This window comes from Triticum aestivum, chromosome 5A (genome assembly GCF_018294505.1).
Source record: "Triticum aestivum cultivar Chinese Spring chromosome 5A, IWGSC CS RefSeq v2.1, whole genome shotgun sequence".
In the NCBI taxonomy this organism is placed as follows: Eukaryota; Viridiplantae; Streptophyta; class Magnoliopsida; order Poales; family Poaceae; genus Triticum; species Triticum aestivum.
The window spans coordinates 548,334,957-548,348,478 of NC_057806.1; the positions used below are offsets into that span (position 1 = coordinate 548,334,957).

At 46.8% G+C, this 13,522-nt stretch overlaps 5 protein-coding genes and 1 pseudogene across 5 annotated transcripts in view; 3 read left to right on the plus strand and 3 right to left on the minus strand.

Moving 5' to 3' along the window:
* The first annotated feature begins 650 nt into the window (after positions 1–650).
* On the plus strand, positions 651–1,431 carry LOC123107613 (auxin-responsive protein SAUR36). Its single transcript, XM_044529582.1, has one exon. The coding sequence runs from the start codon at positions 701–703 to the stop codon at positions 1,307–1,309; it is 609 nt and encodes a 202-aa protein (XP_044385517.1). The 5' UTR covers positions 651–700; the 3' UTR covers positions 1,310–1,431.
* A 2,406-nt stretch (positions 1,432–3,837) lies between these two features.
* On the minus strand, positions 3,838–4,752 carry LOC123104677 (auxin-responsive protein SAUR36-like; annotated as a pseudogene).
* A 2-nt stretch (positions 4,753–4,754) lies between these two features.
* On the plus strand, positions 4,755–5,674 carry LOC123104678 (auxin-responsive protein SAUR36-like). The gene has a single exon (XM_044526559.1). The coding sequence runs from the start codon at positions 5,128–5,130 to the stop codon at positions 5,563–5,565; it is 438 nt and encodes a 145-aa protein (XP_044382494.1). The 5' UTR covers positions 4,755–5,127; the 3' UTR covers positions 5,566–5,674.
* A 1,826-nt stretch (positions 5,675–7,500) lies between these two features.
* On the plus strand, positions 7,501–8,414 carry LOC123104676 (auxin-responsive protein SAUR36-like). Its single transcript, XM_044526558.1, has one exon. The coding sequence runs from the start codon at positions 7,810–7,812 to the stop codon at positions 8,278–8,280; it is 471 nt and encodes a 156-aa protein (XP_044382493.1). The 5' UTR covers positions 7,501–7,809; the 3' UTR covers positions 8,281–8,414.
* A 341-nt stretch (positions 8,415–8,755) lies between these two features.
* On the minus strand, positions 8,756–9,652 carry LOC123104679 (auxin-responsive protein SAUR36-like). Its single transcript, XM_044526560.1, has one exon. The coding sequence runs from the start codon at positions 9,411–9,413 to the stop codon at positions 9,039–9,041; it is 375 nt and encodes a 124-aa protein (XP_044382495.1). The 5' UTR covers positions 9,414–9,652; the 3' UTR covers positions 8,756–9,038.
* Positions 9,653–10,619: 967 nt separating this feature from the next.
* Positions 10,620–13,522, minus strand: part of LOC123104680 (T-complex protein 1 subunit beta) — a 4,741-nt gene continuing 1,838 nt past the window's right edge. Inside the window, exons 6-11 of the mRNA XM_044526561.1 lie at positions 12,956–13,027; positions 12,476–12,591; positions 12,248–12,324; positions 11,640–12,125; positions 11,154–11,469; positions 10,620–11,072 (exon numbers count right to left, since the gene is read on the minus strand). Coding sequence (XP_044382496.1) covers positions 10,926–11,072; positions 11,154–11,469; positions 11,640–12,125; positions 12,248–12,324; positions 12,476–12,591; positions 12,956–13,027 — 1,214 coding nt within the window. The 3' untranslated portion in view covers positions 10,620–10,925. The remainder of the gene's footprint in view (positions 11,073–11,153; positions 11,470–11,639; positions 12,126–12,247; positions 12,325–12,475; positions 12,592–12,955; positions 13,028–13,522) is intronic.

The window sequence follows — 13,522 nt, forward strand, 5'->3', positions numbered from 1 at the left end:
GGCAGGAGGCGGCGGGAGGAGGAGGCCGGGAGGAGGAGCGGTTGGCTCCCGCGCGAGCGAGGAGCGAGCGACGAGGAGGAGTGCGGGTTGGGGGGAGATTTTCCCCTCAACCCCTACTTCTACAGATTGCAAAGTGGTTTGAGGGTTGGACCTCTAAATTTTTTTACGGATTTGAGGGTTTAGAGGTTCTAGCCTACGGCGTTTTTTCGGCGAAAACTGTAAAAAAGCGGTTATTTTTAGGGGTTTGAGGGTTTGAGGGCACTACTAGTAATGCTCTTAGCAATGGATTTTATAGCTCAAGGGTAAAGTAATGTGAAGCGTGTGATGGTTGGGCAGGCGAGAATGCCATGTTCAATGGTACATGTGGTGCTGTGGTTTGATGGTCATGATGTGATCCAGATCAGGTTCTGCTGGGGCCAAGTGCTTGGCACTTTGCCGGAGCTTGGCCTGGACGTCTCGCCTGCATAGCCGTGGTGATCAGTTTGCTGGGAAAATGGCACGAGCACGAGGACCCCATAGGGTTCTCTAACCAGAAGCACATTTCAGACATGGGTGGTGCTTGAAAATCTCATCAAAATCATTCCATCACATTTCATGTCTGCAGCTAATTGCAACAACACTGCACATGGAGCACTCATGGCATTGTCCCCAGGGCCCAGCCCAACGCTCTCGCTGATAGCTACACGCAACCTACACACATATGCACTACCCTGATCCCTCTCTTCCTTCTACTATAAATCCATGGCCTGCTCAGCACAAACTTCATCTCATCTGTAAACAACATCACACTCTACAACACACTTTCAGACTTTCGGAGCCAGCCAGGAACACATCAGACTCTACCATGATCCATCCAAAGAAGCTTGCTCAGCTGGCCAAGAAGTGCCAGCGGATGTTGGCAGCCGGGACCGATGCTCGCCACCGGCAGCATGCCTCAGACATGGTCGACGATGATCGCTGCAGCACAGCGTCATCTGTGGTTGCCGATGAGGGCCATTGCATGGTGTACAGCACCGACGGAACACGGTTTGAGGTCCCTCTGGCGTACCTCGGGACAACGGTCTTCGCTGAGCTCCTGAGGATGTCTGAGGAGGAGTTTGGGTTCGCAAGCGGCAGCGATGGAGGCAGGATCACGCTGCCCTGTGACACCACGGTGATGGAGTACGTCTTGTGCCTTATCAGGAGAGAGGCCTCTGAGGAGGTTGAGAGGGCATTCTTGAGCTCTATTGCTGAGCATTGCCACAACTACAGTGCTAGTTGTGTGGCGCCATCGATGGGACTCAGCCATCAATTTGCTCTTTGTACTTAGCTACTAGCTTATCTGGTGATTTTTTTTGTTAGAACCTGAAGATCTCTGTACAGTCTGATGTAAGATCCTACTATCATGAGAAATGATAAAAATATTATATTTTACTGAGAGAAATTTGGCTATTTGACGCATACTTTGGCCTTTGCTGTAGTTCGTCGTATAGAGTACTGAAGAAAGTAAAAAAAACATGGGCTGGAAGTTTGTCGGTATGATATGCGGAGGAAGGAAGCAGGAGAGGATGGGCCTGGCTAGAAGGTGGCAGAATGCGGTGATGGCGCAGCGAAGGAAATGCGGATGGAGGATTTTGGATGAACGATCAGCATACTGCTGTCCCTACCTCTACCTAGAACTGTTGGATTGACATCGCGTGTCCCAGATGGAGGTGGGTTGAGCTGGTTATAGGTCTTGAGGTAGGAACTGCAGTCTGTTGCCTGGAAGATGAACGCTTCCACCGCAGTTGCTATCGGAGACTAGCTACTTGCATGAGCTGGGTGGCCTCGGCTCGCCACACTCCAAGTGAAAATGCAGGCCGGAATATGCCCTAACTACATTTTGCAGTACATCAGTTCAGTTCGGGAAGAAACTTGATGATTTCTGAAGAAAGTAGGATATCACACATCTAACTGATATTTGCTTTTGAACTTCTGTTTTGTAGACAATACCGAGAAATCAAATAAACCCTGTTGTTGAACATATTGTATGGTAACTTCCTTGGACTATTTTCTTCTGAAAAGGGTATGTATTTGTTGTTCTTGTATACAGATTCAGTACTTTTTTGAAGATAAGTGCAACAGAAAATTGGATTTTTTTTAATTATTTATTTAGCATACAATATAATCACATCTTTGATTCTCTTAATGGCAGTGGTGCTTGTTAGGTGTTAGCTTTTGTACTCTGAATCCCGAGTTCAAAGTAAATCACTTTCCTGCGCCCTATGTCCTAATGATATATGGTTGTAGACTTGTAGTTAATGGTACTTCATAGGATGCAATAAGCTGGTATGCTAATACGTAATTTCCATTCTGCAGTGTTGAACTATTTTACATCGTGGGAGAAACATGCAAAATTCAGGAGCTACAAACTGCAAGCTGCTGGTGCAGTGATACCGTACTGCTTGGATATCGGGAAGGCATCACTATAGAGCTCAGGAACGGTCTCTCTACTTTGATGCATTTCTTCTGAGCAAGCACATGACATACTCAATCACCGCTGCATCGAAGGGCAGTGTGATCCTGCCATCACATGTAAACCCAAACTCCTCCTGGGGCATCCTTAGCAGCTCGCCGAAGATTGTCTTGTTGAGGCAAGTCAGGGAGAACTTAAGCCTCCTGGCATTGGCCATGTACACAGCGCAGTGGCCTTTATCTGTGCCCTGTGGTGTTGTGCAGCCTGCTTCGTTGTCGCTGGATGTTGTCCTGACCCTTTGCCACTTCCTCACAAACTGAGCAAATCTTTTAGGATGGATCATGGTCATGGCTGTGTGTTCTTGGTTCTGAGGTATGTTGCTCAGAAATGTTTAGCCTGTGAGTTTGTTGATGAAGTGATGGTGCACTACTAGCTAGCCCATGAATACATAGGCATAGACGTATGCCTAATTTGCATTGGGCAGGGGACAAGGCCATGAGTTCGATGATTTCAACGATGGCTCGTGAAGGAGGCAATGAGATCGTTTGATCCTGCTGGGCCATGGCACTATGGAGGCAAGGATAGTGGACTAGTGGCTGGGTGATAAGATGCCTACAACAGTCTATGCTGCCGAATTGGGCAGAGGCGTTGTGGGGCCATCCGGGGTCCAGCGTTTATGGCGGTGTTTCATTTTTTTGACGGTGATGGCGGTGTTTCATTCAGTTCAGCCTCCTGTATCAAGGGATTTGAAGTTCATGCTTTTGCAGGAATTGTGTGATTGCAATTAGGTGAGGTGAAGAGGAGCTCACTTCATTGCTTTTGGGTGTATTTTGCACTTACACCTGAAACTGCATGTTAGGTGCTTGTTGGTTTAATAGTGTTTTGATTGCTGCAGATCTGCCAAGTTGCTGGAAGTTCCATATCTCATTGTCCACACCCATGGTCTGCATGGTCTCTAGCATAGCTTGTGGTGCCAAGTGCCAACCATTTCCTGGCAGTTGAGTGTTCCGGGCCACACCCTTGAATCTATCCAAGGACTTGTCATTAATTCCGCTTTGGTATTTCTTTTGGGGAAGTGGACATGCTGTAATGTGAGCTCATGCTGTAAGTGGACATCCATGACCCGAACATAACTAGAGGCATCCAAATTTGCCAACCACAAAGTCTCGATGAGCTCATGCTGTGTGACACACCTGATTTCTGAACACTTGCAGGTTTGCCAGTCCCGACTCAGGTATTTGACGGTTTTATCAGCAGTTGAGAAAAAATGAAGTCGCCTTTCTCCAAAAGGTCAGCTCCCTTCTGCAGATGTGAAGATTTGCCTTCCACCTCAACGTTTCTTTGTAACATTTTGTGTCTGAGGCCATACAACTGCATAGAAAAAAATGTTCGACACTTACTGCTTGGATCCTAAAAATCTGTATATGATCATTTATCACTACAAGAAAAAGTATATATACGGTGGAAGAACATTGTCTCTGACTATTGTCCATCTTCCACCAAAGATCAAAATGCTTCACATAGACAAATTGCCTTTTTCCTGTTTTCCTATATCTCTGCAGATGCTAATCAGGAGCTGCAGACACCAAAATGCTGGCTAACTCCCAGATATGCCGTCGCATGATAGTGGCATGGCATCGCCATGGTGTTGAGGAACGCGGCCTCCATCTCTGCGTAGGCGCTTCTCCTGAGCAAGCACATGGCGTACTCCATCACCGATGCGTCGCAGGGCAGCGTGATTCTGCCACTGTCAACGCCTGCGAAGCCGAACTCCTCTTGGGACATCCTGAACGAAGACCATCGTGCCGAGGAACACAAGCGGCACCTCGAACCTCACACCGTTGGTGGTGTACACGACGAACTGGCCCTTGCCGGCCACCGGTGAGCATGATGTGCCGCACGACCCTCCCGTTTCTTCCGCTGTATGTTGACGACGACCAGGTGGGCCTCTTCTGCCCGATAGATGACACCCTCTGCCACTTCTTGGCCAGCTGAGCGAGTGTCTTGGCACCCATCATGGCTCTGGAAACGGGAGAAATACTTCTGCGAGATGGAGCTTGGAATGCCTTTATCTGTGGATGAAATGGTGGTGTTTGGAGGGCAGTAGGCCATGGATTTATAGGTCAAGGGTAAAGCAAGCGCCCACAAGGTGGAGGTGGAGCGTGTGATGGTTGGGAAGGAGACAGTGTTGTGGGCATGGTACATGTGGTGCTGCCGTTTTGGAGGCACCATGATGTGATCTAGATCAGGTTCTGCTGGGGACAAGTGTCTGGCACTTGCCGGAGCTGGGGCTGGATGCCTGGCCTGTACAACCATGGTGATCGGTTTGCTGGGGAATTGGCACGAGGACCCGATGGGGCTCTCTCGCCGAAAAACATTTCAGATATGGATGGTGCTTGAAAATCTCATCAAAATCATTCATCACATTGTCTGCAGCTAGTTGCAACAACACTGCATGAAGAGCACTCAAGGCCTTGTCCCCTGCCCAACTCTTTTGCCGACAGCTACACACAACCCACACATATGCACTGCCCTGAGACCTCTCTTCCTTCTACTATAATTCCATGGCCTGCTCAACACAAACTTCTTCATCTCATCTACTCCTACAGAGCAACATCACAATCTACACCACACCTTTAGACTTTCAGAGCCAAACTGAAATTTAGCCAGCCAAGAACACATCAGACTCAACCATGATCCATCCAAAGAAGCTTGCTCAGCTGGCCAAGAAGTTCAAGCGGATAGCTGCCGGAGCCGGTGCCCGCCGCTGGCAGCATGCCTCAAACACCGCCGACGACGAATGCTGCAGCACAACGTCGTCTATGGTTGCTGATGAGGGCCACTGCATAGTGTACGCCGCCGACGGAGAACGGTTCGAGGTCCCTTTGGCGTACCTTGGGACGACGGTCTTCGCTGAGCTCCTGAGGATGTCCGAGGAGGAGTTTGGCTTCGCCAGCGGCAGCGATGGAGGCAGGATCATGATGCCCTGCGATGCCACGGTGATGGAGTACGTCTTGTGCCTTGTCAGGAGAGAGGCCTCTGAGGAGGTTGAGAGGGCCTTCTTGAGCTCTATTGCTAGTTGTGTGGCGCCATCGATGGGACTCAACCATCAGTTTGCTCTTTGTACTTAGCTACTAGCTTGTCTGGTGATTATTTTTGTTAGAACCTGAAGATCCCTGTACAGTCTGATGTAAGATCCTACTATCACGAGAAATGATACAAAAAATACTATTTTACTGAGAGAAATTTGGCTATTTGACACATACTTTGGCCTTTGCTGCAGTTCGCCGTATAGAGTACTGAAGAAAGTTTGTCGGTATGATATGTGGGGGAAGGAAACAGGAGAGGATGTGCCTGACCAGAAGGTGGCAGAACGCGGTGATGGCGCAGCGAAGGGAATGCGGATGGAGGATTAGATGAATGATCAGCATACTGTACCTAGAACTGTCGGAACTGAATCGTGTGTCCCAGACGGAGGTGGGTTGAGCTGGTTATAGGTTCTTGAGGTAGGAACTGCAGTCTGTTGCCTGGAAGATGAACGTTTCCAGCGCCGCTGCCATCGGAAGTGTGCACTTCTGGGTACCATTTCCCTTGTGTCGGAGACTACTTGCGTGAGCTGGGTGGCCTCTCGTCAGCTCGTCACACTACAAATGAAAATGCAGGGCGGAATACGCCCTAACTGCCGTTTGCAGTACATCAGTTCAGTTGGGGAAGAAACTTAATAATTTCTGAAGAACGTAGGATATCACATATCTACCTTTGCTTTTGGTCTTCTATTTTGTAGACAATGCCCAGAAATCAAATAAACCCTGTTGTTGAGCATATTGTACGGTAACTTCCTTGGACTATTTTCTTCTGAAAAGGGTATGTATTTGTTGTTCTTGTATACAGATTCAGTACACTTTTTGGAAGATAAGTGCAACAGAAAATTAGAATTTTTTTATTTATTTAGCATACATTATAATCACATCTTTGATTCTCTTAATGGTAGTGGTGCTTTTATACTCTGAATCCCGAGGTTAAAGTAAATCGCTTTCTAGCGCCCTATGTCCTAATGATATATGGTTGTAGACTTATAGTTAATGGTAGTTTGTAGGATGCAATAAGCTGGTATGCTAATATGTAATTTCCATTCTCCAGTGTCGAGCTATTTTACACCATGGAAAAACATGCAAAATTGAGGGAAAAGCTTGGCATATATTCAGGAGCTACAAACTGCAAGCTGCTGGTGCAGTGACACCATACTGCTTGGATATTGGCAGTGTACACGGTGCAGTGGCCTTTATCTATGACCTGCAGTGTCGTGCAGCCTGCTTCGTTGTCGTTGGATGTTGTCCTGACACTTTTCCACTTCCTCACCAACTGAGCAAATCTTTTAGGATGGATCATGGTCATGTCTGTGTGGTCTTACATCTGAGGTATGTTGCTCAGAAATGCTTAGCCTAATAGCCTGTGAGTTTGTTGATGAAGCCCATGGATATACAGGCACAGACGTATGACTAATTTGCATTGGGGACAAGGCCATGAGCTCGGTGCGTGAAATGGTGGCTCCTGAAGGAGGCAATGAGATTCAGAGTTTATTCTGCTGGGCATGGTTCTGAGGTATGTTGCTCAGAAATGTTTAGCCTGTGAGTTTGTTGATGAAGTGTTGGTGCACTACTAGCTAGCCCGTCTGCCCATGAATATATAGGCATAGACGTATGAGTAATTTGCGTTGGGCAGAGGACAAGGCCATGAGCTCGATGCGTGCATGATAATGAGATCGTTTGATTCTGCTGGGCCATGGCACTATGGAGGCAAGGATAGTGGACTAGTGGCTGGGTGATAAGATGCCTACAACAGTCTTCGCTGCTGAATTGGGCAGAGGCATTGTGGGGCCATCCGGGTCCAGTGTTTATGGCGGTGTTTCGTTTATGGCGGTGCCATGATGAGATCTGGATCAGGTTCTACTGGGGCAATGGGGCCAAGTGTTTGGCACTTGCCGGAGCTTGGGCTGGACGTCTCGCCTACACGCGTCGTGATGGGTTTGCTGGGGAAATGGCACGAGGACCCCCTAGCCGAACCACATTTCAGACATGGAAGGTGCTTGAAAATCTCACCAAAATCATTCATCACACTGTCTGCAGCTAGTTGCAACAACACTGCATGAAGGGCACTCATGGCATTGTCCCCTGCCCAACGCTCTCGCTGATAGCTACACACGACCCACACGCATATGCACTTCCCTGAGCCCTCTCCTCCTACTATAAATCCATGGCCTGCTCAACACAAACTTCTTCATCTCATATGCAAGCCACATCACAATCTACAACACGCCTTCAGAGTTTCAGAGCCAAACTGAAATTTAGCCAGTCAGGAACACATCAGACTCAACCATGATCCATCCAAAGAAACTTGCTCAGCTGGCCAAGAAGTGTCAGCGGATGTTGGTTGCCAGAGCCGGGGCCCGCCGCCGGCATCATGCCTCGGACACAGCCGACGATGAATGCTGCATCACAACGTCGTCTGTGGTTGCCGATGAGGGCCACTGCGTGGTGTATGCCGCCGACGGAGCACGGTTTGAGGTCCCTCTGGTGTACCTTGGGACGACGGTCTTCGCCGAGCTCCTGAGGATGTCCGAAGAGGAGTTTGGCTTTGCAAGCGGTAGCGATGGAGGCAGGATCACGCTGCCCTGCGATGCCACGGTGATGGAGTACGTCTTGTGCCTGGTCAGGAGAGAGGCCTCTGAGGAGGTCGAGAGGGCGTTCTTGAGCTCCATTGCTGAGCATGGCCACAACTACAGTGCTAGCTGTGTGGCGCCATCGATGGGACTAGTACTCAGCCATCAATTTGCTCTCTGTGCTTAGCTACTAGTTTAGCTAGTGAAATATTTCTTTTGGTTAGGTCCGAGAGGAGTTCTGTAGAGTCTGATGTAAGATTCGTTTGTCACAGGAAATGTAGATAAGAGACAATTTTCATGGAAAAAATACATTATTTGTCACATCCTTTAACATAGTTCATACTAAAGTTGAGACACATTTTTTGGGACGGAGGGAAGAAATTGGAAGGAAACCATGGGCCTATAGTTGTCAACAGTTTTTCTTTTTCAGATGAGAAGCTGACTTAGTTGGAATTTGCGATTGTACTTGAATGCATACTCTTAACATTTTGATTAGGTGCGAAAGGGATGATCTTAATTGATGCAGTACAGATAACTTGTCGAATAGTGTCATATCTTAGTTCTTGATGGCCTACCTAACTTGTAGGCTGTAGCCATTCCTTAGCTCTTTCTCTGCACTCTCCTTTGGGCCTTCAGCCAGCTGCATGTCTGAAGATTCTGAATATATAACAGACTTCTACTAAATCTTGTGTCGACACTTTCTGTAAAGTTTTGTGGGTACAACATTCAGTAATTCAGTAACAGTTAAACATCAGTGTCTTTTACCCCCCAAAATAAATCTTTTCGTGGAGTACAGCCTGCTTTCTCTTCCATTTTGTAAATTTTATCCTACTTCTTGTATTGATGGCTTCTAAATATTCTCCTGATGGTTCATCCTAAAATGGCCCCTGTACCACCTGGCCGGTTCACTAATTCACAAGTTTTTGATCATTCTAGCGTCCTGATTTAGATGCCTCCAACGGTAGGCATCACAGAGCCAGTGTAGTGGCAAGGTGTCACCATAGAGCTCAGCACCGCCTTCTCGACCTCGGCAGAGGCATTCCTCCTCAGCAAGCACATGATGTACTCCATCACCGCGGCATTACAGGGCAGCGTGATCTTGCCATCACTCGCGAAGCCAAACTCCTCCTGGGACATCCTCAGGAGGTCACCAAAGACCGTTGTGCCGAGGTACAGCAGCGGGACCTCGAAGCGCCTCCCGTCGGCCGTGTACATGACGCAACGGCCCTTAGCCGGTGCAGAGGTGCAGCATCCTTGGTCTTCCTTGGCCGTCACGGTGAGCCTCTTGGCCAACTGAGCAAATCTCTTGGCGCCGGCCATGGTTCTGGCTGGGTATTGCTTTTCAGCTGGAGGTTTGGAGAACGTGTGCTGCTGTCTGCTATGGATGTTGCAGTGCTCAGCTGGTGGTGGATACGTGTGGCGATCAGGTGATGCTGTTGAGCTGAGCCGTTCGCTGGATTTATAGGCGAGACGACGGGAAGGGCGTCATCGTGTCGGCGCAGGACAAGGCCATGTGATGGGCGCATGCAAGTGTTGCGGTCTGATAAGTTTGGATTAGATCGCGGCGGGGCCAAATGTTTGGTGTATCATTTGCTTCCACATGGTTGGTGTTGAAAAGCTTGTGCTGGTCTAGAACACGATGTGTTTGATATTCGGCATCTCACGTTGTGACAGGAGTCCATATCTTGACTAGAACCACGCCAAACCCATCTTGTGTTATGTATCGCAGCAGATGCCTCTGATGTGTGTGGTGTGCTGACTGTTTGTGTTCCAGTGCATGTATTGTACTCCCTTCGTCTCAAAATTCTTGTCTTAAATTTATCTAGATACGGATGTATCTAACACTAAAATGTGAAAAGATACATCTGTATCTAGACAAATCTAAGACAAGAATTTTGGGACGGAGGGAGTAGTATTTGCGGCATGGACTTCCCAGTTATGGTATGGTTGAGTTTCTTAGACACAACTGTTTGAGTTCCTTGTGGACAAGGTTTTTTGAGGTTGAGGGAAGGCCTTCAAGGCTTAGCTCCTTGTGGACATGTTCATCATTTAGTTATCCACCTTTCTGTAACCCCTTTGGTTCTGAACTTGAAAGTAGTTAAGAGGACATGTTTTGGTTATGTGGGGTTTCTAGGCACACCAGTGAGTTTGTTCTAGCAAGTGACAGTTTTATGTAAGCTAGATGAGGTTCATATCAGTAGAGGCAGCTGCTCATCTGATAATGATCACAAGCTGTATGCAACCTGTTGACAATAAGAAGGCACTGTTCAAACAGACCATCAACTAAAGACTGTGGCTTTAAGTTGCTTGTAGAGACTAGCTAGCTCTACTCAATCTCACGGGCCAGCACTACATACTTTCTCCTATATTTTATTTTACCGGGATATAATCAAGAGAACAGATAGCAATTGATCTGCATCTACTCATAGTTGCAAACAGGACTGGATCCAGTTTCAGTCATACATGTCTCTTACCTCGCAGGACACTAGCAAATGGTTGATGTCCAACAGAGTACAGCAGACAAGATGGAAAACTCACAGCTGCAGCAGCGCATGCATGTTCTGAAATAAGCGCCTCCGCATGCAAAGATGCAGTTAAAACAAGGTTACAGCATTCACATAACTATATTCTCCAGTGGAAAATAACTCAAGAAAACCAAAGCCACCCCCTACGGAACGCTAGCTACTCCCACAAGCTCCAGTCGCTTTGGGGTCCGGGTTCGACGACAATCGAAATGGAGACTTCAAAGCAGCCATGGACCCACGGTAACCCAGCCACAACTCGGCAAACCATACATATGTAGCCAAGCATCAAAACAGCTCGTGGGTATCTTCACATCCTGTCCTCCCTCCTGCGTGGGGCGCAGGTTATGATCTCGTCGACCCTCAGGATCATCTCCGCAGCCTCGGTCGCCGACAGGACGATGGCCTGCTTCACCTTGAACGCCTCGCAGATGCCACGCTTCTGCATGTCTCCCAGCTGCACAACAGGGGACCATGTTAGTTCCAAACTCCCTCAGGTACAGGTTCAGATACAAAATCGGTGTCACGATGAGCCTACCCCGCCACTGATGACGTCGATTCCAACAGTGCTGTTCTCCTTGTGGTGCTCAGCTCGGAGCTGAGAGATCAGCTCGGCACTATCCAGACCAGCATTGTCGGCTATGATTGTTGGGATGGCTTGCAGGGCGCGCGAAAAAGCATCAATCGCATGAGATTTCTTCCCAGGGGTCCTCCTTGCAAGTTCATCCACCTCTTTGGACATCACCATCTCAGGCCATCCACCGCCAAATATGACACGCGTGTCATTTACTGTCTGGGAGAGCACACACAAGGCATCGTGCAAGGACCTCTCAGCCTCATCAAGCACATGCTCACTGTAGACAACAAGACACATAGTCAATGTGCGGCCAAATAAAACAGAATGACTGAATAATACTCCCTCCGTAAAGAAATATAAGAGCGTTTAGAAACGCTCTTATATTTCTTTACGGAGGGAGTACAATGTTATCACTGCATGATAAGGAGCTGCACAAATAAGACATACCTTGCTCCTCTCAGGACAATGGTGCAAGCTTGCCCCATCGCAACCCCGGAGAAATGAATCAGCCTGTCCTCCCCAATCATAATCTCTTCGATGAGCTTGCAGTGCCCAAGCTTAACAGACTCTGGGTTGTCAAAAGTAGATGCAATATCACCACCCGTGACAAGAGCTAACCGCTCGATACCCTCAAAGTCAGCATGCTCAACTGCAAGGATACCAGCATCAGCAAAAAGTTCTTCAGGAAAGTTGTAGATTAGCTGCCTGTTGACAAAGCAGTTGATCCCGTGACCAATGATTTTCTCAACTTTCTCTCTCATTTTCTGCTTTTCAGCAGCTTCAATATCTGCAACCTTAGACATCGAATCCACCCGGACACGTGCCCCATAAATCTTAACTTTATCTGTATCCATAGCGGTGTTCGCAACCAAAATATTAGCATTCTCAATTCGCTTTGGTTGACCCAGGCCAATCTTCTTATCAAGGATGAACCTACAAAACAGATTCAGAATGTTAAACTGATGTCAGTCTGCTTGGAACTGATATAGGACCATAATATATTTGGGGTAAAAGAGAACTAGGTTTCCCATAATATAGTTTGTGAAAGAACATACCCTTCATCCAAAAAGGAATCCTTAAGAGATCCTCCAGGTTTCTTCAGAATTTGAATTGATTCCAAGTTGGTGCTACCCTGCCACCAATGAACAAGTGTGATGATATCAAATCAACGTTTTACCAACAGATGTGAATTAATAATAAAGAACTATACTGAACTAGACCTCAAACAACATCCCACATATAGAAAATATATGGTATGACCAACTTCCCCCAGTCCTTTTTACCTTAAGCCTGAGGACAGCATCAACTGCAAGTTCAGCAAAATACTCCTTGTCCTGGGAGAGAATTTTCGAACTAAGTGTAGTCATGGCGATGTTCATGAGATCTGATCTGAACTTGTCTGCAGCACCAATGAAGGTTCATTGTCAGAAGAATATTCCTGGGCGGGAACTCTTGATATATAAACTATAAAGCATAATGAATGCAATAAAATTTATACATCTGACTGAAAATACTGCCAGGCCCCAACTAGGGCAACCAATGATACCAGGTCCTATAAGCTAGTATTCCAGGAAGTAAACATAAACCTTGTTCCACACAAGTAATAACTAACAGAAGATTACATAGTGCTTAAACATAGTGACAAAATCATACTCCCTCCATCCCAAAATAAGTGTCTTTGATTTAGTACAACTTTGTACTAAAGTCAAAGACACTTATTTTGGGATGGAGGGAGTATATGAGAAGGTAACTAAATAGGTGACCTGTATTATCTTTGTTGTCCATGGTCTTCTTCAACAAAGCATTTCTGGCGCACTCAGCAGCCATTCTGTAACCTAATAGTTCAGGGAGATGACAAAGCATTAGAGATGTCCACATGTAACCAAATGATTAGCTAAAGATCTGCAAACAGTTCTACAATATGTATCTCTTTTCTCTTTCAAATATCATGTGTGCTGTTTCTGCATAAATAATCAAACAAAACGACATAAAAAACAAAAAGGCAAACATGAAATGGAACAGAAAACAAATGGTCGTAGTTCTCCATTGACAAAGTGGCATCAATGCAGAAGTGCACTGCTTTCACATTTTGGTTTTTCAAGATACTATCTTGTACTTCTAAAATGGCATCAATGCAGAACTGCACTGCTTTCACATTTTGGTTTTTCAAGATACTACCTTGTACTTCTAAAATGGCATCAATGCAGAAGTGCACTGCTTTCACATTTTGGTTTTTCAAGATACTACCTTGTACTTCTAAAATGGCATCAATGCAGAAGTGCACTGCTTTCACATTTTGGTTTTTCAAGATACTACCTTGTACTTCTAAA